The 27,035-nt window shown below is 40.4% G+C and overlaps 5 protein-coding genes across 10 annotated transcripts; 2 read left to right on the forward strand and 3 right to left on the reverse strand.

The window, feature by feature from the left end:
• Window positions 1-3,528: 3,528 nt before the first annotated feature.
• On the reverse strand, window positions 3,529-5,067 carry RB195_018754 (uncharacterized protein; the record flags this gene model as incomplete). 2 transcript variants are annotated; one of them, XM_064186331.1, is made up of 1 exon in its annotated part: window positions 3,529-5,067. In XM_064186331.1, one exon carries the CDS (start codon window positions 5,065-5,067, stop codon window positions 3,529-3,531), a length of 1,539 nt encoding a protein of 512 aa, XP_064042212.1. The 2 variants fall into 2 exon arrangements, with proteins under 2 accessions (XP_064042212.1, XP_064042213.1); XM_064186332.1 differs by having other exon boundaries at window positions 3,529-4,266.
• An 860-nt stretch (window positions 5,068-5,927) lies between these two features.
• Window positions 5,928-12,705, reverse strand: RB195_018755 (uncharacterized protein; the record flags this gene model as incomplete). 3 transcript variants are annotated; one of them, XM_064186333.1, is made up of 4 exons in its annotated part: window positions 5,928-6,865; window positions 6,942-7,424; window positions 11,858-12,034; window positions 12,113-12,326. In XM_064186333.1, the coding sequence occupies 4 exons, from the start codon at window positions 12,324-12,326 to the stop codon at window positions 5,928-5,930; spliced, it is 1,812 nt and encodes a 603-aa protein (XP_064042214.1). The 3 variants fall into 3 exon arrangements, with proteins under 3 accessions (XP_064042214.1, XP_064042215.1, XP_064042216.1); XM_064186335.1 differs by lacking the exons at window positions 5,928-6,865; window positions 6,942-7,424 and adding exons at window positions 12,401-12,517; window positions 12,634-12,705 and having other exon boundaries at window positions 11,766-12,034; window positions 12,113-12,332; XM_064186334.1 differs by lacking the exons at window positions 11,858-12,034; window positions 12,113-12,326 and adding an exon at window positions 9,712-9,834 and having other exon boundaries at window positions 6,942-7,512.
• A 1,725-nt stretch (window positions 12,706-14,430) lies between these two features.
• Window positions 14,431-15,543, forward strand: RB195_018756 (uncharacterized protein; the record flags this gene model as incomplete). Its single annotated transcript, XM_064186336.1, has 1 exon — window positions 14,431-15,543. One exon carries the CDS (start codon window positions 14,431-14,433, stop codon window positions 15,541-15,543), a length of 1,113 nt encoding a protein of 370 aa, XP_064042217.1.
• On the reverse strand, window positions 14,920-16,986 carry RB195_018757 (uncharacterized protein; the record flags this gene model as incomplete). 2 transcript variants are annotated; one of them, XM_064186338.1, is made up of 3 exons in its annotated part: window positions 14,920-15,099; window positions 16,425-16,531; window positions 16,662-16,986. In XM_064186338.1, the coding sequence occupies 3 exons, from the start codon at window positions 16,984-16,986 to the stop codon at window positions 14,920-14,922; spliced, it is 612 nt and encodes a 203-aa protein (XP_064042218.1). The 2 variants fall into 2 exon arrangements, with proteins under 2 accessions (XP_064042218.1, XP_064042219.1); XM_064186337.1 differs by lacking the exons at window positions 14,920-15,099; window positions 16,425-16,531 and having other exon boundaries at window positions 16,654-16,986.
• A 204-nt stretch (window positions 16,987-17,190) lies between these two features.
• RB195_018758 (uncharacterized protein) lies at window positions 17,191-19,543 on the forward strand (the record flags this gene model as incomplete). Of its 2 annotated transcripts, none has more annotated exons than XM_064186339.1 (3): window positions 17,191-17,310; window positions 19,036-19,110; window positions 19,463-19,543. In XM_064186339.1, 3 exons carry the CDS (start codon window positions 17,191-17,193, stop codon window positions 19,541-19,543), a joined length of 276 nt encoding a protein of 91 aa, XP_064042220.1. The 2 variants fall into 2 exon arrangements, with proteins under 2 accessions (XP_064042220.1, XP_064042221.1); XM_064186340.1 differs by lacking the exon at window positions 17,191-17,310 and adding an exon at window positions 18,723-18,782.
• Window positions 19,544-27,035: the final 7,492 nt, after the last annotated feature.

Here is a 27,035-nt window from a genome sequence, read left to right on the forward strand (position 1 = left end):
ATTCTGGTAATGAAACTACTGCGCTTTTTGAGCCAATCTTGAAAATGGACGACTTAGCATTTTTTGCTGCTCTAACTGATGCTTGATGACGTCGGAGTCGCTTCGGTGGCACAAACCAAAACAATTGAAATCTTGAATAAATGTGATGCATAATAAATAAAGTGATAATGTTGTGATGTGATAAAATAGGAAACCCATCATTTTAAATGCAATTAACTACCTGAAAGTTTATGTTCTTTCAAAAAATCGACTTTTTGTCAAACCCATCAAGTTTAAGCACTACAAAATTACAGTTCTACAAAACAAAATTACAAAATTACAGTCTACCCAACAAAATTGTCTGTTACTAATTTATATGAAAGAAATGAAACTAACCAGAAGTGACTTCGTATTTAGTACCATAAAAAGCAATCTTCATAGCTTGCACAGTGCTTTGGCACTCTTCGTCACAGCCAATTCAATATATTGAAGATCTGCAGTTGTACGGGAACGCAACGTCGAAAATTCGCTTAGGAACGGATGACAAACGAGATCTTCAGAAGCTAACAGAAGTGTAAGAGTACTAAGTAAAAGTAGAAGCATAGCTGCAATCAAAAGCAAGTACGCTGGCTCAAGTTGGGTAGTGTAGTGCAGACTTATTTATGCGCGATTACAAAGACTTCGATAAGGACATCTGTTAATTGGCCATTACACACTCTGTTGAAATAGGGCTGATGTCAGTGATGAACAAAAATTGGATGGCTCAACGAGATGTTGCGCTGTTTCTATTGTGACGGTCAGGGATCAATCCTTGCAAAGGTGCTATTTTTGCATTTGGCTTAAAAGAATTTAGAGAGCACATTTCTCATCCTACAGTGACGAACTTCTTACTTTCAGTCGAAAAAGCAATTCTGATGCTGCTACTGAGCGAAAAAAAGACATCTACAGGCACAATTAGGGTTAAAAATAGCACAAAGTAGGCTCCACAAATTTCTGAATATCTGCGCTAAAAGTGAATTTTATGCAATAAAGCTGGCTGCGATCTGTAGAGAGAGATTTCTTCTATATTTCTACAAAGTTTGGTGGCTCTAGCTTTGCAGTCGAGGGTTTTCCTTGATGCTCTACCCAAATATGGAGTCGAATGTTTCAACGGCGCTACCGTGTCCTCGCAACGGAAAAGAAAAGCGAGGTCTCAGATTTTCGGCAACACGTCAAAATCTGTGTGACTTCGAACAAATTTTCATAACTCTGCTCATAGTTTATAAAAACGAATTCGGTTTCAAGTATGTTGTAGAGGAAGATTTTTGCTATCATATTTTTTTTTACTTTTTTACAGGTAGTTTTCCTCTCTAAAAAAAAGCTAGTTGAGAAAAAGTTGAGAAAAATGCCAAATTTCTCAACTTTTGCTCAAATAGGTTTCAAAAAAAAACCAGAGGGTCCCTACAAAAGATTTCTTAACCATTTTATAGCGCAAATCTTCCTCTACACAACGCAGCCAGCTTTATCTTCTTATGTCTCTTCGTTAGTGAGTTATTCATGTTTATTTCAAGGTAACAAAATCCGACCTGTCCAGCAGTAATTTCCAATTAAGACCTGGTTTTAATCACTAAAATAACCTCCATATAACACTTGTATGTGGCAAACAGTGCTCTAAACACAATTTCAAAAAATTTTCGGTGAAATGTTCTTCTCAGTGATTTTTTTCGGTTCTGCAAAAATCTAGATTCCGGCGGGGATCGAACTCTCATCTGTTCATTTCCATTGTCGATGAGTAAAATTGTTTATTAATAGTTGGAAATAGTGTGAAAATTGTTTTAAAAGGTGTTCTCCTTCTTTTCCAGCTGTTGTTTCGTTTTGCAAAAATAATGGTCCCGGCGGGGATCGAACTTTTGTTCATTGTTTAAAACTTTTATTTTTCTTGATCTTCTTCCATCTGGCACACGTCACGCAGCATCTTGAACATATAATTAACATGAACATATAATTTCTAGTTACTATTTATTCCATTAATATCGCTGCATTACAATATGTATTTTGTTTTACTTGTAGCATTACTATTTTTTAAAATAATTTATTATTTGTTTATTACATCGTATTGTTTTAATTTATTTATTAGGCGTTTATTTGTTTTTTAAATTTTTTATTATACCCAAATTTTGATTGCTGTGTGGGCAGCTATACTGGTAGGAACGAGATGAGGATTTTGTTTTGGGAGGGTCTGCGAGGGGGGGGGGAGGTCGTTTTTGGGAGGGATTTTTCATAACTATACGCTTGATCCTGATTAGAAGACATGCACATTACAATTGTGTGTGGGAATGTACACCAACACACTTAGGAGGCAACCCATTAAACACATAAATCAAAGAAATGATAGAAAACAAAACTAACCTGACAGATTCTCAAAGACAGAAAAGGCGTAGAGATCAAAATCGTGTGCCGGTATCTGGACCGCTCCTGCGCTCCTATCTCGGCCGAGCAATAGTGAGGCTGGAGCGTGCAATTGTCGCATATGCAGATGAGGGCGCCACCTCTGCTCTTCAAGTGTGGTGTTAGCGGTTGGTGGTGAGGGATGATAAAGAAGTTTATTATTATTATTATTGATATTATTATTACCCATTAAGTATTCACAGAGTGATGTCCACTAAATAAATGTCCACATAACGAGCATGAACAATGACCAGTATCTGTAATGGTGCGAAGGAGTTATATAATTCCTTCTTATTGCCCTATTAGTCGAGCGTTAAGGCTAATGCCTCAGAATACAGGTGGTTCAGTGGTAGTGACAATTTATTGATAGGTGAACGACAGTGTGCTCATTGGGGGCCACAAACACAGGAATGACCGTTGTGGGCGGTCATTAACAAAATAACCTCATCTGCAATCGTTGAATAAACAAACTTCGTGGGTGGTCATCTCGATAAGATGACTGCCAAATTATAACTCTTTTCAATGCCGAATGTTTGTATAACGGATATATGATACTGTGCACAAAGTACAGCATAACAACAACACACAATTGGGGTCCTGATACAAATGTCAGGACGCTCCGGGCCACACAATTAAAAATATTAAAACCAATATGCCAATGATCACCGGATGATAAGTTTCAACATTTGCTTCATTCGACTGCAGCTTGTTGGAGTTGGCGTCGTTATTCGGAGTCCGAGAATCAACTACGAACACTCATAGTTGATCTTGTTCAGGAGCCCACACATCTTATTTTTCAAATGTGCGGCCTTCGGCGCGGCAGGCTTATTAGTAGAATTAGTACTCTTTTTTGAGTTTTTATTTATTTTTTTAATTGTAAATGTGCTTATTATGATGATATGATGTATGATTCGAACTTGATTATTGCCTATGTTGGCAAATTATCCACGCAGTGATCTTGCTAAATAGGTTCAGTAACAAGCAAACCATTCTCCAAGCGAATTTGATCATACTATCCGTTAGCGACAGCGTTTTGGCTACCATCAAGATCATTGTGGGTCCGAATAAGTACGTTAAAGCAGTGGCTAAAGCCAATGTGGCGCAAGACGTAAGGGCTATATGTCAGTGCATTTTTGTGGTATTCATTAGTGGATTCAGATCAGGCAGATCAAAATTAAGTAATGAATTCTTCGCATCTAGCTCTTGCACTTCTGTCTGCGAGAACAAATTTCTCTTGCTTCTTGGATGGTACAAGAGTGTTTCCTGTAGATCAAAGATAACATTCTTGCCATCACATGATGTGTGGCACACTTGTGATACTACCGAATATTCGAAGTCTAAAATAACTTGCACGGAAGTATTTGTTGGGCCGCATTCAATGGGGAAAACGTGATTCTCGCACTGTACTGTAACCCACGAGTTTATTGATGACTTGCAAAGGAAATCGATTCTTGCGCCTTCGCTACAGCTGTAGCACCCTTTGACCCCACGAACCAAGATCTCACATGGTTGATTGATTATGAACTCAGTGCCGCCAATAAGCAAATTGGATTCTATTGCGAGAGTGATCTCTCCTTGCTTGGAGAGCGCATAGATTTCTTTGCTATCACTGAAGATTTCCGTGAACGGAGTGCGTATGGGCATTACATTTAACACTTCTTTCCTCAAATTTTGGAGTGAATCATGTGGACACTGACATGTTTGCGGTGCTTTCATATTTTCGCACGAACAGATCATGCGATTTGTGCAGTTCACAAAGGCATCGAGAGCAGATGCTTCTGACTCGCATTCGACGGGAAGTTGATAATGATCTGGTAGCATCATAGCCTCCATTGGGGTTACAGCGAATCTTTTGTCCATCAATGGAGAACGAGGTTTTTGCAAAGAAATGACTGTCAACGATAATTCATCATACTTTTGTGTAACATAAGGTTGTAAACTGAAAGATTTCAGCTTTCCTCTATTATAAAGCATGAAATCAACATCAATTTGGATTATTGGTTGCCATTCCATGCAACTTACTACTTCAAAGACAGTCTGTGTCTTCTTCGGAACATGGGCAGTTCTCAAAAACGTGCACGCTGGAAATGGTAGGAAGCAACCGTATGCTATACCGCTGCATGTCTTACCACAAATTGAATATCCTGGATATGGAGATGATCTTTTGAACTCAGAAATTATTTCATCCAGCTTGATTCTACTGCACCTTGACTGAGTGCAAGAGCCCATTTGCAAGCATCTTGTTGTGTGGTAGATCTTGAGTTTCGTCTCTCTACTGAAGAATAATGAAACCTTAGAGCAGGACAGTTTCATTGGTCTCGAACGTATCTTTATAAGTCCGATAGTTTTGTTAGCATGATTAAGCTGAATACAAAGATTGGAGTTGATTCTATTGAATAGAACTTCCTCGTTGTAATTATAAGTGCAGTTTCCGCGATTTTCGCAGACTACTTCTACACTATGCCGCATATATCCATGCTGGCAAGTAATTACTTTGCTTGCTAGTGCCAAGAGTGCGACACAAATCAACAAAGTGGACGGTATATTGATCGGATGTGGATTGAATGTTTTCATTGGAATTGTTTCTTCTTCGGATGTGGAATTCGAAGTTCCTTTCCGTTTTGCATTTCGTGTGCATTTAATTAACCATATGATCAACATGATGCTATTGATCGAAGAGTAACTAACACTGTTAAAGTGATTATGGATCCAGGAGGCCAACAGTGAGGATTACCTATAAGATCTTTGCTCATTAGCGAGGCCGATTTCTCGCAAAAGTCTGGCGGTTCGCACTGCATAGTCGAGAAGACCACTGAGCTCTCACTTTCAGATCGCAACGTAATCGTGCTACTTTCATCTAATGATGATTTTTCCAATTCAAATATATACGATTTCGGTACGTTAGACATAAGTCTGCACATTGTGTTGATGCAAAACTCAAATCTTGATGAAGGAGGCATTACTTCTACTCTCCCTTCATTGCACTTTATTGAGTTGTTCTCATGTGCTGTCACTGGACCTATAGTTCATAATGCCAACATAGCCATCAGCAGATATGTGGATACCTGTCTACTTGAAGAAGTGGAGGGTCGGTCAAGACTTCTTTCAAATTCTTGGATGACCTTTAAGGCACGTGTTTTCGATTGTCTAGTTGGACGAATTCTGCAGGAAGATGATTCTGCTAAATCTACTCTTTCTTTCTGGTGTATCTCCCTCTCAGAAGTGGAGTCTTTTTCAAGTTCTGAAAGTGAGTCTTCCACAGAACTACGTATTTCCAAGGGGTACAACTTGTTGAGTGCTCTTTGGATAACTCTTTTGTTTGGCGTAAGGAGTTTTACTGATCTTATAAGATCTGCACTTGGTACTGTTTCTAGTACTTTGCCGTACATCCAATTACAACGTGGAAGAAATTCTTGCTCGATAAGTACAATTTCTCCAATTTGCGGTGTATTTGTCACATGCCGCGGTTGTTTTAGTAGCACTCTCTGGTTATCTCTCAAAGATGTAAGATATGCTTTGTTCTATCGCTCCCAAAATACTGTAGCGATCGTTTCCGAAAACATTAATGCTTCTTGTGCTTGCGCAACTGTCTGAAGCAACTCGGAATCATATAACGTATCACCATTACCGCACTGTAACTGCGTGCTTGGAATAGAGTACTTTAGATTTTCTTGTAGGAAATCGATAGGTCTTATCGGTATTTCATCAAGATCTGTTGCACTTACTTTTGTCAACGGGCGAGTATTAATTATCGCTTCAATTCTTGAAATTACTATAGTCATTTGTTCAAATGACAATTTTTTGCGTCCAATACTTTTTTGAAAGCATCTCTTCACGGAGCCAACCATTCTTTCCCATGTGCCTCCCATCCATGGTGAAGCAAGTGGATTGAAAATCCACTTTATGCCTTCTGAGGCACTGTAGCTCATCACGGAACTACCATTTTCATCATTTTCCAGGAACAAATTTTCAATCACTTTCGATCCCAGTTTAAAATTCGTTCCGCAATCAGTTCGGATGAGTTTTGGAACACCTCTTCGAGATATAAAACGGACGAAGCTGCTTAAAAGTGCACCAGCTGACAAATTTTCGACCACTTCAAGATGCACAGCCCTGGTAGTGAGGCATCTGAACAAACAGACGTACATTTTCTGTCTGATGTTTGACTCAAATGGTCCGATGTAGTCGCATCCAACATTTGCAAAGGGTTTGGTTATTATTACCCGATCTGTTGGTAATGGTGGCATCTTTGGTGCTCCATATGGCAGTCCGTGGCATTTCTTACACGTAATGCATGTACGCAGATATTTCTTGATTACTCTGGATGGCTGGGGAATCCAAAATCGTTGTCTTGCCAGCGCTAATGTCTGTTCTTTGCCGCAGTGTGCGTTTTCATAATGTAGGTCATGAATGATTAGCCTGGCTAGTTCCGAGTAATTCGGAATGAAAATTGGCACTTCTGTGTCATATGGTAAATTGGCGTTCTGAATGCGTGACTTGTATCGAACCGAGACGAGAAAGGTATCGAATGATACCTTTCTCGTCTCTGATAATCTTCTGATTTGGGAATCGCTTTTGCAATTTTTGCACGTTGATGTTTTCGTGAATAGCTGCTAAGATGAGTTTCTCAGAGATCTCCATATCCTCCGCAGCAATCGCCTCTGCAGTTGTATATAGAGAGAGTACGTTTAGCGTAGTCGATGTTGATCTGGTGTAGTTACACCGTTTCACACATTTACTCAGCAATTTTCCAACAACTGAGAATGTTCGAAGAGCTGTTTTGTAGCGGGAGAAACGAGCTAGATCTATTATTAAAAGGAATGATTCCGCTGACTCGTTTGTGGCTTCAACATTCACATGTTGATTGTCTTCTATTTCTTCGTAAGACTGATCAGAGCTGAGGTTATCTATGGATCGAATAAGCCAAGTTTGCTGGTCGCACTCTAGCCATCTGGGTCCTCTCACCCAATCATGCTCACTAATAAGGCTTGCCGTTGTGCCTCGAGTTCCAACGTCTGCTGGATTATGATGTGTTGGAACATGAAATAGATGTACTGGGATGGATTTGACTTCGATTTGAGTCTTCAATCTCAAAATGCGATCCTTCTGATAAGTCACGAATATCGGAAGTTTGCGTGAAGACCTAATCCACTGAAGTGCTATTTCGCTATCACTGGCGACATTTACGGAAATAATTTCAATGTTTATTGAATCAAGAATGGTTTTCGCGATTCGCAGTCCTATTAAGATAGCCAACAATTCCAAGCGTGGTATAGTCTGCTGGATCTTTTTTGGTGTTAGCTTGCTCTTTCCACTAATCAATCTCAAGTGATCTCATTAGTGTTTTCGCAACTCAGATATGCGCATGTCGATATTGCCATTTTGCTGGCATCACAAAACACCCATAAGGAAATTCTTGAGTTGTGAGACGTGGGAGAACGTAGCAATGGTCGATTGACCCTTATACATGCATTGTTTATCTCTTGTGTTACAGAATTCCATCTAATACACAGTGCTTGCGGAACGAATTGTTTCCATTCTATCCCTGTATCATAAATTTCTCTCATTAGAGACTTCAGTTTGATGATCAGTGGGCTTGCGAAGCTTATAGGATCATAGATCGAGTTTATCTGGCTTACGATATCACGTTTGGTTAGTTTTTCTTTTTGTGGAATTGTTACTTTCATCACAAATTCGTCGGATTTGGTGTCATATTTGACGCCAAGAAGTTTTATGTTGTCTGTGGGCGCTCTATTATCTTCTGGGATAGCTCTGTTAACTTCAACTGAGTTAAATATATTTTCGTAAATTCATGCCGATTTCACGGAAAATATTCCTTGAAGCAGTATATTTTTCTAGTGCTCCATCTTCGGTGGTGGCGCATAAGAGAATATTGTCCACATAAATATTTTTTTGCAATCTCCAGTGAGAGTGGAGTATTCTTATGGTTTAAATATGCCAGAATGGCAATGTTAAGAATACTTGGTGCCGAGGTGTTACCGAAGGGCAAACAATTAGATCTGTATTCTGATATGTTGTCTCGATTTGGAGGCTTATTCATGTCTTTCAGCCATAAAAACCGACATAAATCTTTATGATCTTCCACTAGTCTGATTTGCGTGAAAGCCGCTTCAATATCGCATAAAAGAATAATTTTACTGGTTCTACTTGCAACTATAACATCATGAATTTTGTTCACGAAGGATTCTCCTGTGTAGATCACATCATTCAGCGAAAGCTGTCCGACTCTCTTAGAGGAAGCATCAAACACTATCCTCAATCCTTTTCCGCTTCGAAACTCCAGAATGTGGCATGTAGTAAGTGCCAGCCGAATTTTGATTTTGTTCGTGGACTAATTCAACAACTCCGTTTTGGATATGATCGTTCATTATTTTGTTATACCACTCACGTTGGTGGCTATTATTTGATAGTTGTCTTTGTAACGAAATCAATCGACGGTACGCTATTCCGTAATTGGCCGCTAGGTTGATGACATTATCTTTCAAGGGAAAAGGTACGGTTACAACGCTGTTTTCAAACGATATTGATTTCGAATAGCTTTTGAAGTACTCGAATGTGTTTTCGTTCTTAGCACATTCTTCTGAAGATATTCCTAAACCATCTAATTCGAACAACTTCTGTAGAGTTTCTGATTCATTCTGTTCTTGAACGAGGCTGAGGCCAACTGTTATCGTTGTCGCTTCTTGCTGCGAATTGATTGACCCTTTGCCGTGTATCGTTGGTCCGAATACCGTACGCGCAATGCGTAATCCGTAAAAGTTATGGTATCAACTGTGTTTACGAGTTCGTAATAGTTATCTAGACCGACCAATATTTGCGGGTTTTGATGTTCACCGCGAACTTTTGGATTGTTTATACAAATCTCATTGTTTTGAAGGTATTGTTTATCTGCATCATTGAGACGTACAGAAGAAAAACCATTAGTGATAATTGGCTTGGTTTGAATCTTCATGGATCTCCTTGCCAAAGGCATTGCTGATTTTGAGGGGGACGATGTTTGTTTGGTACTTTTCGGTATGTCCACCTATACCTGACATTGTGCAAATTTCAGTTTTTTGAGTTGGAAGACCAAATTCCTTCTAATGATGGTTTTTTGAGCTCCAGTGTCAAAGAAAAACAGGAGTTTTTCGAATTGTCCGGTGTTATTATTCCAAACATTTCCTTTGGCAGTCATCAGGACTACTTGCTCTTTCCTTTTGTCAATGTTAACGGAACCTTCGGCTGTGTGGTTAGTACTGTGATCAGCTGTATGAGGGTTTGTCTGCTGATTGTTGCGGACATTACCATTATTGCGGACATTGCCGTATTGATTCCGAGTAGCAGTGTTAGTTCTTGCAATTGGTACGGTATTGGAGGCGCTTTGATTGCGCGATCGGTCACCAGCGTTATATCTTGTCCTGTTACCATCATTTGAAGTGGAATTCCAAAGGCTTACATCGTGCATTTTACCACATTTAGGACAATTTGGTTTCTGACAGTCATAGCTGCTGTGTTCTTCTGAGAAACATTTCCAGCATTTTCTGACTTCTTTCACCATATTTCGCCTTGATTTAATATGAGTGATTGTTCGGCAGTTCGCTGATGTATGATTTGAGTTGTCGCAAAAAGGACAAATTTTTCCCAATTTTGGGGGTTCTGTAACACCCACACCGTATTGTTCGGTTCGGATGGTTTTGTCGGGATGCAGCTGCTGACTACTGACATACATCAGGTGTTGTCAGAGGCAGTCCGCCAGCGAGACAGCAGTCTCGTCTCCTCGGCCATGCCACCCGGCTGGTGCGAGTTCCTCTTTCCCCCTCCCCACTTCTGATGTCTTGAACATGTAACAATAAATATTTATAAGATACGCTTGAACTCCCCGAACACATCGAGAATAGGAAGAGCTCCCTATATCTTGATATGGAAGTCCCGGGTAGATTCAAAAATGTTAAAATTTCTTCTAAATGGGAACAAATTTTCAAAAAAAAAAAATTACCCTATTCATGCCTTCATCTATTCTACACTCTGCGACACTTCAACGAACGACACGTGAGTATTTCCTTTAATTATTTTGTATTAAAACATCAGATGTTATCAAAAAAAAGAAGTATACAAATGTATAGAAAAAAAAATTACCTAGGAAAAAAAAGAATAAATAAACAGTCCATGCGAACAAGTTCCTGAACTCTGCGTTCCTTACTAGTACTTTATTGCTGCCGTGAACGCTAGCAACGTTAGATTGAGATGCTCCTTTTACAAAAGTTAATGTTCGATAGTTTTGCACAAGATTATTTGCTCCTTGCTGCGCTAAATTGCTACATAAATTGTTTACTCCTATTCCTACATAGCTTATAAGCCTAGTGCTACAACATATAACTGATTACATGTCTTGCACTGTAATCTCAGACTTATATGTTAGTATTCGCACTATAATTATATTTATGTTCCTTCAAAATTCTTAAGCCTAGTGACATTTTACATATTACTGGTTATTCTTACGCCTAATAACGTATATATATATATATATATATATATATATATATATATATATATATATATATATATATGTATATGTATATATATATATATATATATATATATATATATATATAACTGCTTACATGTCTGCAAACTGTAAGTCTAAGTTCATATGTTAGTTTAGGTCACACATGCGCGAAAATAGATAGTATAGCATTTTAATTGTTTTCAGATAGCAGTTTATTAATTGTTATCTGTTTAATTTGTTCTCATAGCTTATATTCCCTCTTCTGGACTTGTTCGCAAAAAGGCCGGCCAATCAAAATACAATCAAAATACGGTACCTGTAAATATCTCCGCACTTGAGCACTGCGAGAGCAATAAACAAGAGATTGAAGACGCATTAGAATCGGCTAATCTCTCCGCGCCAACCTTACACACTAGGTTGCTCCGCGAAAATCACACTTATTACAGTAGGCAAGGATATAAATCTAAAGGATAGCTAGCAATAGTGCAGCAGCCTTCAATGTACAACAGACGTACAACCAAAATTAATTCGTACTAACGTGCAGCTGCTCTTGTTTTGACCTTAGGAGGCCCCAGTAATTAATCAAACATGAGCACAGCAACAGCCACTCCAAGTTTCGTCTCCGCATCGGAATAGACGCTACTGACCCAAATAGACGCGCGCGATAAATGATGTAACTACACGTAGGTACTTTCTCTTAAAGAGATAACCCACAACGTATTACTCACCATACCTCCCAATATAATGCGATGCAAACAGCACACTATTTGTCAACAAATTTTATTCATCACATACATAGCAAATACAAAAAAAAGGGAATAAAAAGGAAAAGGTTTCGATACATCACCGCTTGTCAAGTTGGGCATAGGCAGCCCTTCTCTTCCAGTTCTGCGTGTAGTCCTCCAACATTGGAGAACCCGCCGAAGATTGCCGCTTTTATCGTACTTCTGAGGAACATCTTCCTCAGATCACTGGGCACGTCCGCCGTTTCACTATGGTTAGTTAGCCATAGTTCACCAAATGAGAGGGACACTTCAGGTTTGTCCCCCCTCCATGGCGATTTGTCTTCTTTTCCCTTTGGCCAACACTTATAATCCCCCAACCTTGTGTTAACTAGCACACCTGAAAACAGAACCCAATAACAACATATAATAAAAAAAAGGGGAACTCAAAATTAAATAGGAAAGCACACAAACTCACAACTTTTCATAATCTCCTTTATTATCACTGTTACTTTAACAGTGCGATCCCTCTGAATTTCTATCATCGTTCTTTCCACCTCCTCTCTTACCAAATACGAGAGAACGGTCTCCTCCTTCATTATGGTCCAGTCGCTGACCCGACTGAACCTCACTTCTCTCGCTGCTAACGGCATAATTCGCCGTAGTGCGTGTAGGTCATCCGCTACACGCATTAGCTGCTGAAAAAAAACAAAGAGAAAGAATTAACATATAAATAACTTTTATTTTGCTAACATCAACTCAACACTCTTAGAGCACGATTCTTTCTCTCCGATTCATTGAATAGGTCTTCGAACACTTTTCTTTCTTCTACCAACCTATCCTGCTCACTCCTCAGCATTCGAAGCGGTGCTTCGAACGCTTTCTATTAAAAATAAAACGAAATATGCATCATTCCTACATTCCCATATCTTGTTTGTTTTACACAGTAACACTTAAAAAAAAGAGTAGAAGATAATTAATATAAACCACTTCACTCACTTCTATGTCCCTTGCTATTGCACAGAGCCACCCTATTGTTTCACCACTTCTGTTTGGTGCTGGAGACGACATTCTTTTTTTTTTGCTTCGGTTTGCAACAACAATCTGCAAAATTATTTTTACAGTATCACCATAATATGATTAAAATATGCGTGGCAAACATTCGATTTTTTTTATTTAAAAAAAGAGGAAGAAGAGATAGCAATACACGTACGACCAACTAAGGTAGAGTTCATTAAAGTGACGTAAAACAAAGCACGAGTAAATTCGCATCTCCAATTGTTTTGGTTAAGAAAGGCTCCAATAAAGATCAATGGCGATTCACAGTAGATTATCGTCAAATTAACGCCATAACTAAAAACGAAACCTAGTGTATCCCACATATTCAGGATATGATTGATCTAGTTAGTGGGAAACAAATTTACAGCGCTCTAGATTTCAAGAGTGGATTCTTTCAAATTCCTCTTGAACGCAAACATAAAGAACGCACCGCGTTCTCATCACTTTTAGGCCTCTTTCAGTTTACAGTAATGGCCCAAGGTTTAAAAGGTGCCCCAGGCACATTCCAAAAAGTTGCAAGCAACCTCATCGGCGAATTGCGTGCGTGTTGTTTCGCATACATTGATGACATAATAATTGCTAGTCACTCAATACGTCAACATTTTTTTGATTTAGAAGAACTTTTTCAACGCATTGCTAGCTTCGGAATGAAACTAACCCCGGAAAAATCTTCTTTTTTCTAATCAGAAGTAAAATACCTTGGCGTTCTAATTAGCAAAAACGGCACTCGACCCAACCCAGACAAAGTTGCAAGCATCGTAAATATCCCGCGTCCAACAGACAATAAATCTGTCAAATTATTTTTAGGCGCCGCATCCTATTTCCGCCGCTTTATTCCAAGATTTTCCATTATCGCCACTCCACTCAACGATCTCTTAATCAAAAATGCTTCTCTCTCATGGACAGATGAGCAAGAACAAGTGTTTTTGACCCTAAAAAATGCTTTAGTTGAAGCACCAGTTCTAGTACCACCTAAACTAGGACACCCATATCTCATTCATACCGACGCATCTACCATCGGTATAGGCGCATGTTTTTTGCAAGTTAGTCGCGACACGTGCAAAGAACACCCAATTGCATATTGCAGCCGCCCACTCATAAAATATGAGAAAAACTATGCAGTGATTGAACTTGAAGCACTAGCTATAGTATTTGCTCTCAAGCACTTTTATCCATACATAGCTGACGCAACAACCACTCTGGTTACCGATCATGCTCCATTAAAATCCTTAATGCATCGATCAGACCTTGTAGGACGCCTTGCTAAATACCAAATAACAATGCAGGCGTACGATATTAAAATTGAATATCGTGCAGGAAAACACAACACTCTATGTGATTTTCTTAGCCGATATCCAGTAACACAAACGAATTCCGTACAACTGAATTCGTTCCCTTCCCTTGAGGAAATACAACAATCCCAAGTCCTTTCTAAATATAATGACTTAATTCAATTTCTCAAAAGAAATTCAAAAGAACCCCCCAACAAATTTCGGAACGAATTGGATATTATTGTTTATGTTTGTTTATATTATTTATTATCGAATTGGAATTGAATATTCCCTTTTCAACAATTGCTTATATTACACATCCAATACGACACCTCAATTAATCATTCCTGATCTAAATTTGCAAACTAAAATCATTCATACTTTTCACGAAAGTCAACTTATTGGATCCCATTTTGGAATTAGAAAAACGTATAAATCAATCTCAGCAAAATATTTTTGGCCACAAATGTGGAACTCAATCACCAATTTTGTACGTAGTTGTCCAATCTGCCAGAAAATCAAAACCCCTTCAGGTCACATTATACGTGAAGAATTAGGAACCTTCCCAATTCCTTTACGACCTTTCGAACGTATCCACACGGATATCATTGGACCCCTTCCTCAATGTATTAATGGAAACAGATTTATTTCTATAACAGTCTGTGCATTTAGCAAACTAACAATCTGTACTCCAATTCCTAACCAAACAACAGATATTGTGGTAAAAGCACTAATCAACGATGTCATAGCCAAGCATGGAATTCCTAACGAAATAGTATCTGACCGTGGTTCTAATTATACAAGCGAAGTATTTTCACAGATTAACAAGATCTTAGGAATATCTAACAAGTTAACAACAAGTTACAACCACAAAGCAAATGGGCAAGTCGAAAGAATGGTAAAAGTAATCACAGATTCTGTCACCGCATATTGTTCAGATGCTAAAGATCTGTGGTCAGACTTTCTCCAACCTATCGTCTTTGCTTATAACACCACCATAAACGGCACTACAGGATACAGCCCATTTTTCGTTGCATATGGAAGACATCCAATCACTTGGAGTGATATCGTCCATCAATTGCCAACCACCATATCTTACGCCACCGATAGTTTTGCAGACCAATTCAGCACTGCCCTGCAAACCACAATCATCGAAGTCGGAGACCAAATTGCCAAACAAACAGCAAAGTATAAATCAGGTCACGACTTTCGCAACAAAGTTTTCTTTAAGGACGTTTCCATTGGAGATCTTGTCCTATTACGTGACGATACCGTTCGTCCCAAATTCACTCACGAATGGAAAGGCCCTTTCAAAGTTGAACAAATTTCTCGTCCTAATGTCACCATCGTCAATCTGATCGGTCGTCAGGAACGACAACTTATTCATATTAATAGATTGAAAATTTATTTTCCTCGTTCTTCGTCCGCTAATGTTTCCACCTCTAAACAAATACTACATTCATCAACAAATATCCAAAAGGAAACATCAGATGACTCAGAACACAACTTACGACGATCACACCGCCTTCACTTGAAACGTAAACCTTTCAGCACTCACCCTTTCCAGCAAGAGAATTAAAAAAAAACGACAACTACCATTAATAGTTGTTGCAAATTCTCTACCGTAAGTTTCACTTTCCTTCCTCATACCGCCGCTCCTATGCGTTGCAGATACCACATGATTTCTTTGAACAGGCGTTTCAAAGAAACCCAAAAAAAAATCCTCTTAAAAACCAAACACTCACACTTTCCAAATTACGCCCTTATGTTGAACGCAACCCTGTGTGCTGTGCAATAGTTCAACATATGACCTACTCGCTTGTATTTTATAAACATCACATAAGATTCTGTTGTACACGAAATTTCTTTTCGCCTACTTCACTGTCAAAATGTAAACATGTTAAACTTATAACATTGTTATCCCTTCAATCCCGAAAATTAGAATTTTACCTTTAAGAGATAATTTTATTACGACAGTATAATCGCACATTTTACCGTTGTGTAATTTGTTATTGAACTCACTTATGTAATAACGATCAACAGACGCCCACTCTACTTTCTTTTTGTTCTGTCTGACAACCTATACGAACGTACCAGAATACAGCCATCAGCCTCATCCCACATTTGAGAGTCGTCACAAAGCCACTTCTCTCATGTGCACATCTCCTATTCTACTTTCTATTTGTTACAGCTCGAGGACGAGCTATCTCATTATTCTGCGGCAGGTGACAGTCGAAACTAACCCAAGTTCACTGGATCCTCCGCCTAGAGCTTGACAGTTCATTAACTCATTTAAAGACGATGTTTACCTATGTCTTCTACGTCAAATACGACTATTTACCAAATGCCGTCATACGACTCATCGAAACAACTACTTCTCTACATCGTGTCTTACCGCTCGAGGACGAGCTTTCCGAAGGAATGGAGATGTCGGGATGCAGCTGCTGACTACTGACATACATCAGGTGTTGTCAGAGGCAGTCCGCCAGCGAGACAGCAGTCTCGTCTCCTCGGCCATGCCACCCGGCTGGTGCGAGTCCCTCTTTCCCCCTCCCCACTTTTGATGTCTTAAACATGTAACAATAAATATTTATAATATACGCTTGAACTCCCCGAACACATCGAGAATAGGAAGAGCTCCCTATATCTTGATAGTTTTCAAATTTTACACGACCTTTTCAACGTGCGTCTACAAACTTTTTTTTGCATTAATCTCCTTTTCAAGATGATCCATAACATCTTCTATTTTCACTTCATCTTGATCTTGAATTGTAACAAGAACGTTTTTCACTATAGTGTAAGGAAATTTCTCCAAAATTTTCTCTGTCCACATCGCATCTTGCATTTGTGGTATATTTTGGCCTGCAGAGACCATTTGATTCATGAGCATTCGAATTTTGTCGAATGTGTTCATACAGCTATCAGCATCATTCTTTGCTGCTGGCAAATTAATCAATTTTTGCACTATTTTTGCTCTGTTAGTCGGTTTATTTCCGTATTTCTTTTTCAAAGCATTATTCATCCACTTATAATTTTGTGGGATCAATTGTACGCCTTTTCTGTTCTCTCTTTGAGGCTATCTCTAAGTAACAGCATTTTTTCGACTGTACTTAAAACCTTACTTTGGTCAACGAGCGTTTCATATATTGCCCAAAATTCAGGGAACTCTTCTTCGTCCCCGTAGAATCGTGGCAACCTTAGTTGCTTTGGTTTGAGAGCACAACATATGAAATCTTCATCGTCTTTTCTACTTTTTTCCGAGTTTGAATTGTCCTCCGAGAGCCAAATGGCGTTATTTTGTGAAGAACCTTCTTCGGTTTCCTCAGTCGCAGTTGACTCTGTTGCGGTCTGCTGATCTGAGTTTCATTTATTCTTGCAGGTTTTTGTTTTGTGGGCTCTCTTTGAGTTATTCCCATCTTCCTTGCAAGTTTTCCCATGTGATTCCGTGCTTCTGTGACTCTGGCACTTAGTATATATACTATTTCGTTTGCTTTTGCAATCCTTTCATTTAATTGCGTGTCATTTCCAATCTCCCCAACTTCATTTGAGAGGTCTTTTTTTATTTCCTTTAGATCTTGCTTCTTCGTATTCTTTTTGCAACTTATCTATCAATGCCTGAAGAGCGTTTCTGCTCGTTTTGATTGTCTCTATGCTTCCAGAGAGCAAATGTGCGGCACTGAGATACTCTTCGTACTTCTCCTCATCTGTTCCTGATGGTTTTATCTCTTCTGAGTAAGTACCGTACTTATCCAGTAGTGACTGGAGCGTTTGACTTAGCAATATAGGCCTTTTGTGAAAAACAAACGTCATTGTGACGGGAGAGCAATCGTAGCGTTGATACGCTATAGGCAGTGACCTTAGACTGCACAAGAGATATGCTTAAGCAGCTATTAGCTTGATTTTGCCAGCGAAGGGTGGGCTGGACTTTGTGATCCGTTTAAGGATCTCGGCTTTTATCAAATTTAGCCGTTGCACCAAAATGTAATGGTGCGAAGGAGTTATATAATTCCTTCTTATTGCCCTATTAGTCGAGCGTTAAGACTAATGCCTCAGAATACAGTGGTGGCTCAGTGGTAGTGACATTTATTGATAGCTGAACGACGGTGTGCTCACTGGGAGCCACAAACACAGGAATGCCCGTTGTGGGCGTTCATTAATAAAATGGCCTCATCAGCAATCGTTGAATAAACAAACTTCGTGGGTGGTCATCTCGATAAGATGACCGCCAAATTATAACTCTTTACAATGCGGAATGTTTGTATAACGGATATATGATACTGTGCACAAAGTACAGCATAACAACAACACACAATTGGGGTCCTGATACAAATGTCAGGACAGTATCAATATAAGAAGTGACTAAATAGTGTGAGTTTCAACAAAAGAAACACAAATAATGACCAGTATCAATACAAGAAGAAACCAGCTATGTAATGGTGGATTATAACAGAATAATTACAGTGGCAAGCAGCCAAATAACTATATAGCATATGTTACCCCGTAACTATTGATGAAAATCTACTAATATTTACACGTACTAAACTTATACTAAAAATAACTAGACTTATCTAAACTTACGGTACACTTCTTCAAGCCGCCAGGGGTGCGTGTAAAGAGGGTCCCTGCGGATTTTCGAGCATGCCTCGATCATGCCTCGGCAGAGCAATTAGCGAGGAAACGTATCCCTAAGGAGTTATCTCTCGCTGCTGCCCAACTGGGTGGCTCCGCCCATCGCTCCGCCCACTTATTCCCCGTCATATGGGACATCGCAAGCGTGGTGAATACGCGTACGTTCGCGACAACCGCGAAATCGAAATAGTGGAACAAACAAAACGGTGGACGAGAACACCCAGGGAGATTTGAAATTCAGGGAAACTGGCGCGAACGCAAAGCATTTGAGAACAATTATCATTGTTCTTTGCGCTATTCTTTATTTTTGTTTGGATGCGTTCGGTCTTTTCTCTTTCGTTTTCGGTTTTTTTGCTTCTTGCTTAGTTCGTTGCTTCTTTGTTGATTCAGTCTTAATGTATAAATGTAAGAACGCGAATTTATAGCTATACCAATTTTGTAGGTTCGTATTTCGATATGGATCAAGGAAAAGAGGAAGAAGGAGAGAGGAAAAGTTGAGCAAAACTTCGATGGATTGGTTAGTCCTATTTTCCAAGTCCAGTCATCACAACGTATGAGTAAGAGTTATATTGCGTACTTAGGAATTGTTGTGCTATATATTTAGAATCCTTTGTCTGACTAAGCAAATCAAATCTGCATTCTACCTATACTTTCTACTAGTAGTATTCATCCACAGCAATATTTTCTACTTTCTTTACTGCGTTCTTCTTTATGTTACAAAAAATTATGTGTTATTATGTTCTTATGTTTAAAGTTGTTGTCATTCAGTCATGTCATGTCAGAGATATTTTTTTTCTCTTATTAAGTGACAGTAGAAGATTGTTATTGAACGAAACGCTAATCGATAGGCGATGACATGACCTTTATAGGTGCGAGGCGTCGGACGCATACCTCAAGGTGATGATTGGCGCAAAAAGAAGAAAAAGAAGCAGGAGACAAAGATTTTGTAGATGTTGAAATAGTTGTAATTTGAATAAATATTCAAAGGGGGTAGGGGATGGGAAGGATGTATCCAATTTGAGTATGGAGCACACTACGCAATTATAAAATTGTGATGTTTTCTACATTCCTGCTGATGATACTTCGCTACATTCACTCTCGTTCGTTGAATCAAGCAGAGCATAATGAACGAGTTATGTAGTGTAAGCATGTAGTATACTTAAATCAAATCACAACACATTTTTCGCACAAACACTGTGCATAATTCCTAGTTTTTCATGCTCCTTTTCATTCTACACTTTCTAAAACCCTGCTTTTCATAACTACTTTCTAATACACTATCCTGTCATGTTCTATTCGATTCAGTAATTTCAATAACCCTCATTTTCAAATTTTGTTCGTTCTATTTCCTTGCAACTACGTAGTTGTCTGGGTCTCTTATTAGATCTTCTTTCCTTGCAACTGTGTCGCTGTCTGTGTTTCTATAGCAAAGAAAGCATCTAGTAGGATGGTCGTCTCGGTCTCCATAGGGCGTGGCCTTGTCGAGGCATGCTGGCGTATCTCCCGGCATATCCTCTGGACACTTAATGTCTCGGAGGCATTCGCGAAGAATCGGCCGGGACCCTCTTTACCGTTCCCCAGCCGCTAGTAGCCATTTTTGCAAACGGGACACTGGCTACTTACCCCAGAACAGCAGACGATGTGCGACCAGGCTTTACAAACTGTATCGTTTGAACAGTTCACCCAGACCACTTCATCGTCATCATTCGCATCTGGATTCCTTTTGCCACAGATGAAACAAGTCTGGAGCAGTTTACAATATTGATACTTATCGATTATCGACCCGATATCGATTCTTCTTACATTGATACTGGTCATTGTTCATGTTTGTTATGTGGACATTTATTTAGTGTAAATACTGTAAATACTTAATGGGTAACAATAATAATATCAATAATAATAATAATAAACTTCTTTATCATCCCTCACCACCAACCGCTAACACCACACTTGAAGAGCAGAGGTGGCGCCCTCATCTGCATATGCGACAATTGCACGCTCCAGCCTCACTATTGCCCGGCCGTGATAGGAGCGCCGCGACGCAACCGCGAGGTAGCCCTAAAACATGGTCCAGATACCGGCACTCATCAAAATCAGGAAATGTTATTTCGGCTCGTCGTAAGCGTTTGCGTGCGTGCACATAAAACACCGTAAACGACGCCTAAGGTCTTCGGGTTACGGTCCGACTTTGGCAAGGTGCGAGTCCTATGAATCTCCGCGATGCGGGCGGAGTTTTGCGCTCAAGCTAGATATTGGCCTTTTCTTCGTTTACAGTCTTTCATTGTGGACAGGTAAATAAAACAGGGGTAAGTAGAAGATGGTAATGGAAGGAAATCCTAGCCCTCACTGTTGCTGTAAGTTATGTTCTTCTGACGTCAATTGGTTTACGATGGCTCTTGAGATTCCGCTCTTTGCCATGTAACAAATGACACTCCTATCAAAACCTACCTCGGCTGCAGAAGGCTCCACCTCTTAAACCGATGTTAATGCGCTGCGAAATTCAAAACAATGTAGCGGGTGACCACTTCCACCGTTATTTCAGAGGAATAGACTCAGAGAAAGCGGAAAGATGGATGTTATACGGTACTTTCACGAACTCGTACCGTGAAGTATCATATAACATCCATAAAACAAATAAAGAGAATCTCACAATAAGTCGTAATACAAAGAAAAAAGTATGACCTTCGAATTTAAAAGTAAGTGAGGGATGAAACTACAGTAAGGATTTTTGATTCCTACCTTGTAGCAGCTAACGACGATTATCATCGACCCCGATGATAGATAAGGGGCGTGGTATAAAGTACCGTTCGCTGTTATGGTTATTTTCCTGACATAACGACTTATGCCGTCCAAGAGTGCGGCAGACAACGCTCCGCCCACTTTCATTTGGATCGCATTGCTTGCAACTGTTCTGCTCCCCTGTATTCATATAATAAATACATTTCACTGAACCACCATTTTTAGTCTTTTCAATTAAGGGGCGTGATAAAATTCCCTAGGTCTTTAGTCACCCACTTACATAGTTTGGTGCATCGGCCGGGAACTTCTTCGAAGATTTGATCCAGTACAAGGCAATTTCACTGTCCGAAACTATGTTCACTTCTTCGATTTTTGCTTGGACAACTGATAATATGCTGCATCCTAATCTAGCTGCTATAAGGATTCCGAGCAACTCTAATTTTGGGATAGTCTGGTGAGATTTTTTGGGGGTCAGTCGCGTCCTTCCACAGATCAGGCCAGAAATTGTGCCAGAGGGAACACATTGCAAGTATGAACAAGCTGCAATTGCAATCCTGCTTGCATCTGCGAACAACCAAAGGCGTTTTTAGTCACCCACGCTGGATGATACCACGTACTTAGGAATTGATAATGTTGCTGGATCTACTTCTTTACACAGTTCGTACCATTCGTCGCATATCTTTTCATCGAGTGGAGTTTTCCAGTGGACTTTTGAATCGAAGATTTCTCGCATCATGGACTTCAGTTTAACGATGAGCGGTCATGTGAAACCTACTGGGTCATAAATCGAATTAGTTTGGCTCACGACATCTCTCTTAGTCAACTTTTTATTGTGAACATACCTTGTTCTCACAGTAAAGTTGTCTGTGATAGTATTGTAATCGACTCTTAGTATTTTCATTGATCCAGACTGGAGTTTGTCGGAATATGGAATTCTTGAATTCACTTCTTCAGAATTTGAGATATATTCGCGTAGATTCATTCTTATCTTGCTGAAGATATACTTTGATTTCTCATACTTACTTACGGCCTCAGGAACCGATTCTGCTTACAAAAGTATATTATCCACATACAAATTTTTGGCAATTCCTGTGAATAGTTCCGAGTTTTGGGATTGTAAGTAGAACAGAATTGCCATGGGAGAATATTCGACCATCCTTCGATGGCAGAACAATATAGATACAATTTTAAAGCATTACTCGAAGTATGGGTATTCCTCTTGACTTCCCCCAATAGTTATCACAGAATGATGTTTTAACATAAAATGACGTGAAAGACATCATTCTACTGATAATGTTCCACGTCAGATCACATAAACATCTTGCTACTATTTAAGTAACCGTTTGCATGCGTGTTTCCACTTTCTGAGAACGGCATGCTACCAACTTGAGACGAACAAAGAAAGAAATAGATACGCGGAGGAGTCAGGAAGGTGAAAAGCAACGCGCGCAATGGCGACGGCTATGAAACGGCTTCAACCATTTATCTTTTGCGACATGCACGCGGAGTTATTGCGCACCATTTCGATTCCGCGGGACCCATCTCACCCACGTTATATCTACCTGGTGCCGGCGCACCAATCCGACGCCAGTGAGCCCGTCGCACCCCTTCCTATAGGTATCTGGCGCCGGTGGACCCGTCGCACCCCATATTATGGCTATCTGGCGCCGGTGGACCCGTCGCACCCCATATTATGGCTATCTGGCGCCGGTGGACCCGTCGCACCCCCTTCTATAGGAATCTGGCGCCAGTGGACCCGTCGCACTCACTTCTATAGGAACCTGACGCCGGTGGACCCGTCGCACCCCATTTTATAGCTATCTGATCCCAACGCACCAATCCGACGCCGGGTGGACCCGTCGCACCCTCTTTTTCGAATTTCGTGACACACAGACGAACACACGGACTAAGCTCGTTATTATGTATCATGATCATGATCATGCAACGATCATGATCAACCTATGGAAGGGAGTGCGACAGGATATCAGATATCCATAAAAAGGGGTGCGACGGGTCCACCGGCGCCAGATACCTATGGAAGGGAGTGCAACGGGTCGTACGGCGTCAGATTGGTGCACTGGCGCCAGATACCTATGGAAGGGAGTGCGACGGGTCGTAAGGCGTCAGATAGGTGCGCCGGGCACGGTCATTGGTGCGCAATAACTCCGCGTGCATGTCGCAAAAGATAAATGGTTGAAGCCGTTTCATAGCCGTCGCCATTGCGCGCGTTGCTTTTCACCTTCCTGACTCCTCCGCGTATCTATTTCTTTCTTTGTTCGTCTCAAGTTGGTAGCATGCCGTTCTCAGAAAGTGGAAACACGCATGCAAACGGTTACTTAAATAGTAGCAGGATGTTTATGTGATCTGACGTGGAACATTATCAGTAGAATGATGTCTTTCACGTCATTTTATGTTAAAACATCATTCTGTGATAACTATTGGGGGAAGTCAAGAGGAATACCCATACTTCGAGTAATGCTTTAAAATTGTATCTATATTGTTCTGCCATCGAAGGGGTGTTTGCAGCTGATGGTAGAATATTCTCCAAATGTAGAATTGACGCATTTGGTAGGAAAACTTCGTAATCGTTAATCCGTAATTTATAATATAAAGAAGAGAAGGAAAGTGTTGTTATAAAAACGCAAATCTGATTTTACAGAAAACACCACTACTATCAAATTTCATTGATCAATGAAGGAGAGCGAAGCTAAAACCAGCGAAAGTCTAAGTCCGGCTTTAGCTGGACATTCAGACTGGTAAATAATAACTAGCTCAATCCGTGTGTGTGTGTTTGTCTGTGTGTCACGAAATCCGAAAAAGGGGGTGCGACAGGTCCACCGGCGCCAGATACCTATGGAAGGGAGTGCAACGGGTCGTACGGCGTCAGATAGGTGCGCCAGGCACGGTCACTGGTGCGCAATAACGTAGTGTGCATCACACAAAAGATAAATGGTTGGAGTCGTTTCATAGTCGTGACCACTGGGCGCTTTGCACTTCACCTTTATGACTCTTCCGCGTACCTATTTCCTTCTTCGCTCGCCTCAAGTTTGTAGCATGCCGTTCTCAGAGAGTGGAAACACGCATGCAAACGGTTACTTAAATAGTAGCAAGATGTTTATGTGATCTGACGTGAAACGTTATCATTGTCAGTAGAATGATGTCTTTCACGTCATTTTTTGTTAAAACATCATTCTGTGATAACTATTGGGGGAAGTCAAGAGGAATACCCATACTTCGAGTAATGCTTTCAAATTGTATCTATATTATTCTGGCATCGAAGGATGGTCGAATATTCTCCAAATGTAGAATTGACGCGTTTAGAGGGAAAACTCCGTAATCTTTCGGCTTTATTTATAATATAAAGAAGAGAAGGAAAGCGTTGTTTAAAAAAACACATCTAATTATATATATATATATATATATATATATATATCGTGATCATGATATATAATATCATGCTATATAAGAACGGGCTTAGTCTGTCACGTGTGTGTGTGTGTGTGTGTGTGTGTGTGTGTGTGTGTGTGTGTGTGTGTGTGTGTGTGTGTGTGTGTGTGTGTGTGTGTGTGTGTGTGTGTGTGTGTGTGTGTGTGTGTGTGTGTGTGTGTGTGTGTGTGTGTGTGTGTGTGTGTGTGTGTGTGTGTGTGTGTGTTAGTTATAGAAGGGGATGCTACTGGTCTCACGCGTCGAGATGTTGCGCCGGCGGCAGATAGCTGTAAAATGGGCCGTGGCCACTGGGCGCGCTTCTTTTCACCTTTATGACTTCTCCGCCTATCTAATTTCTTGCACGTTTCCCACAAGTTGGTAGCATGCCTTCCTCAGAAAGTGGAAACTTGTATGAAAACGGCTGCTTAAATAGTAGCGAAGAGTTTACATGATCTCACGTAGAACTAAGACTTTCACGTCATTTTGTGCTAAAACATCATTCATTGATAACTCTTGGATAGAAACAGGAGGAACACCCATACTTCGAGTAATACTTTCAAACTGTGTCTACATTATATTGGTACCGAAAGAGTGAAGCTGAAGTTTGAATATTCTCCAAATGTGGAACTGACTCGTTTAGAAAGAAAACTACGAAATCTTTCGCCTTTGGTCATGAAGATTTTAAAAGAGATGTAGAGAGATTGTTAGAGGTACACAAGTCTAATTTCACGAAAAAGGGCACTGATATTAATTTTCGTTGATCAGTGAAGGGGAGCAAAGCGAACATCATAGAAATTGAACCCGGTGAACCCGTCGCACCCACTTCTATAGGTATTTGGCGCTGAGGCACCAATCTGACGCCGGTGGACCTGTCGCACCCCTTCTACAGGTATCTGGCGCCGGCGCTCCAGTGTGACCCCGGTGAACCCCTCGCACCCCCTTCTATAGCTATTTGGCGCTGAGGCACCAATCTGACGCCGGTGGATCCGTCGCACTCCTTCTATAGGTATTCGGTGCCGGTGGACCCGTCGCACCCCTTCTATAGGTATCTGGCGCCGGTGGACCCGTCGAAGCCCCCTTTCATATGTATCTGGCGCCGGTGGACCCGTCGCACCCCCTTTTTCGAATTTGGTGACACACAAACAAACACACACACACGGACTAAGCTAGTTATTATATATCATGATAACTGGTCTCACTTAGACATAAGAGAATGACACAATTCCTTTCAGCTGTTGGTCCTTACTAATCTTGTTTATTTCCATTATATGGGGTAAGGTCAAAACGACATGAAGCGCGTTCGCAATTGCGTACTCAGCTCCTCTCTCGGTGGAGTGGAACGGCTGCGAGGGTGGTGAAACCCTTGCCGGCATCATCCACCTCTGCAGTTAGCGACGGTTCCAACTCGGTTTCAACTGCTGCCTCCACTACACCGTCTCGAGCGCGTTCGCAAATGCACCGCAACTACGCTCGTGATTCATGTCGTCTTGACCCGACTATACTGTTTGGATCTGTTACTCCATCCATCAAATCCAAATCCTCGACTCCTTTTCCTCTTCGCTTTTTTAAACAACAAGTTTGCGTGGTGCCTTCCGTGATGGTGATGCCTTTTCTTTTTCACCTCGATGCATGCAGTGATCACTTGACAAAGTATCAATTGTATCCCTGCGCAATCTGCGAACATTGTTGAGTGAATCACTTCTTCAGTGAGTTACTTGTACCGATGCATTGTATAGCATCCGAACCCCGATGTTAATTCATAACACATTACACATACACACGTAGAAGAAATGCAAAAAAAAAACGTCACGGAAGGACCGACACAAAAAGCATCTGGAGATTAGCGCATCACATTTTTAGCTTCTCACTGTTGGTTAGCTCAGTCACTTCATTAACTAAGTTGTGCCGACTGGCTGAAGTATTGCATCATTTCTCCTACTGGCCTCATTTGGCAGCTAACTTCCAGGCCCTGCATGCACCTTGAACATAAGCTTTGACATACTTCTTATTGCACACATGTTCTCGTGTCTGGATGAGATGCTGATTTTTTTTTCAGAACTAATCAGAGTTCTGTGATGATGGCGATGAAGTGGTGATCTAGTCTTCGGTTACGGTGGACTTTTGTTTTTGGATGGATGTCGAGAACAATATTCACCAACCTAAATGTCTGTCTCGTCGACTCCCACTAAGTCCTGTCATGTCGTTTGGCCGTCAATCACATGCGCTGTTTGCGCCAAAAATCTTACTTTTTGAAGGAAGTTTCAGTTCAGTTCCGTC

This window comes from Necator americanus, chromosome II (assembly GCF_031761385.1).
Source record: "Necator americanus strain Aroian chromosome II, whole genome shotgun sequence".
Lineage (NCBI taxonomy): Eukaryota > Metazoa > Nematoda > Chromadorea > Rhabditida > Ancylostomatidae > Necator > Necator americanus.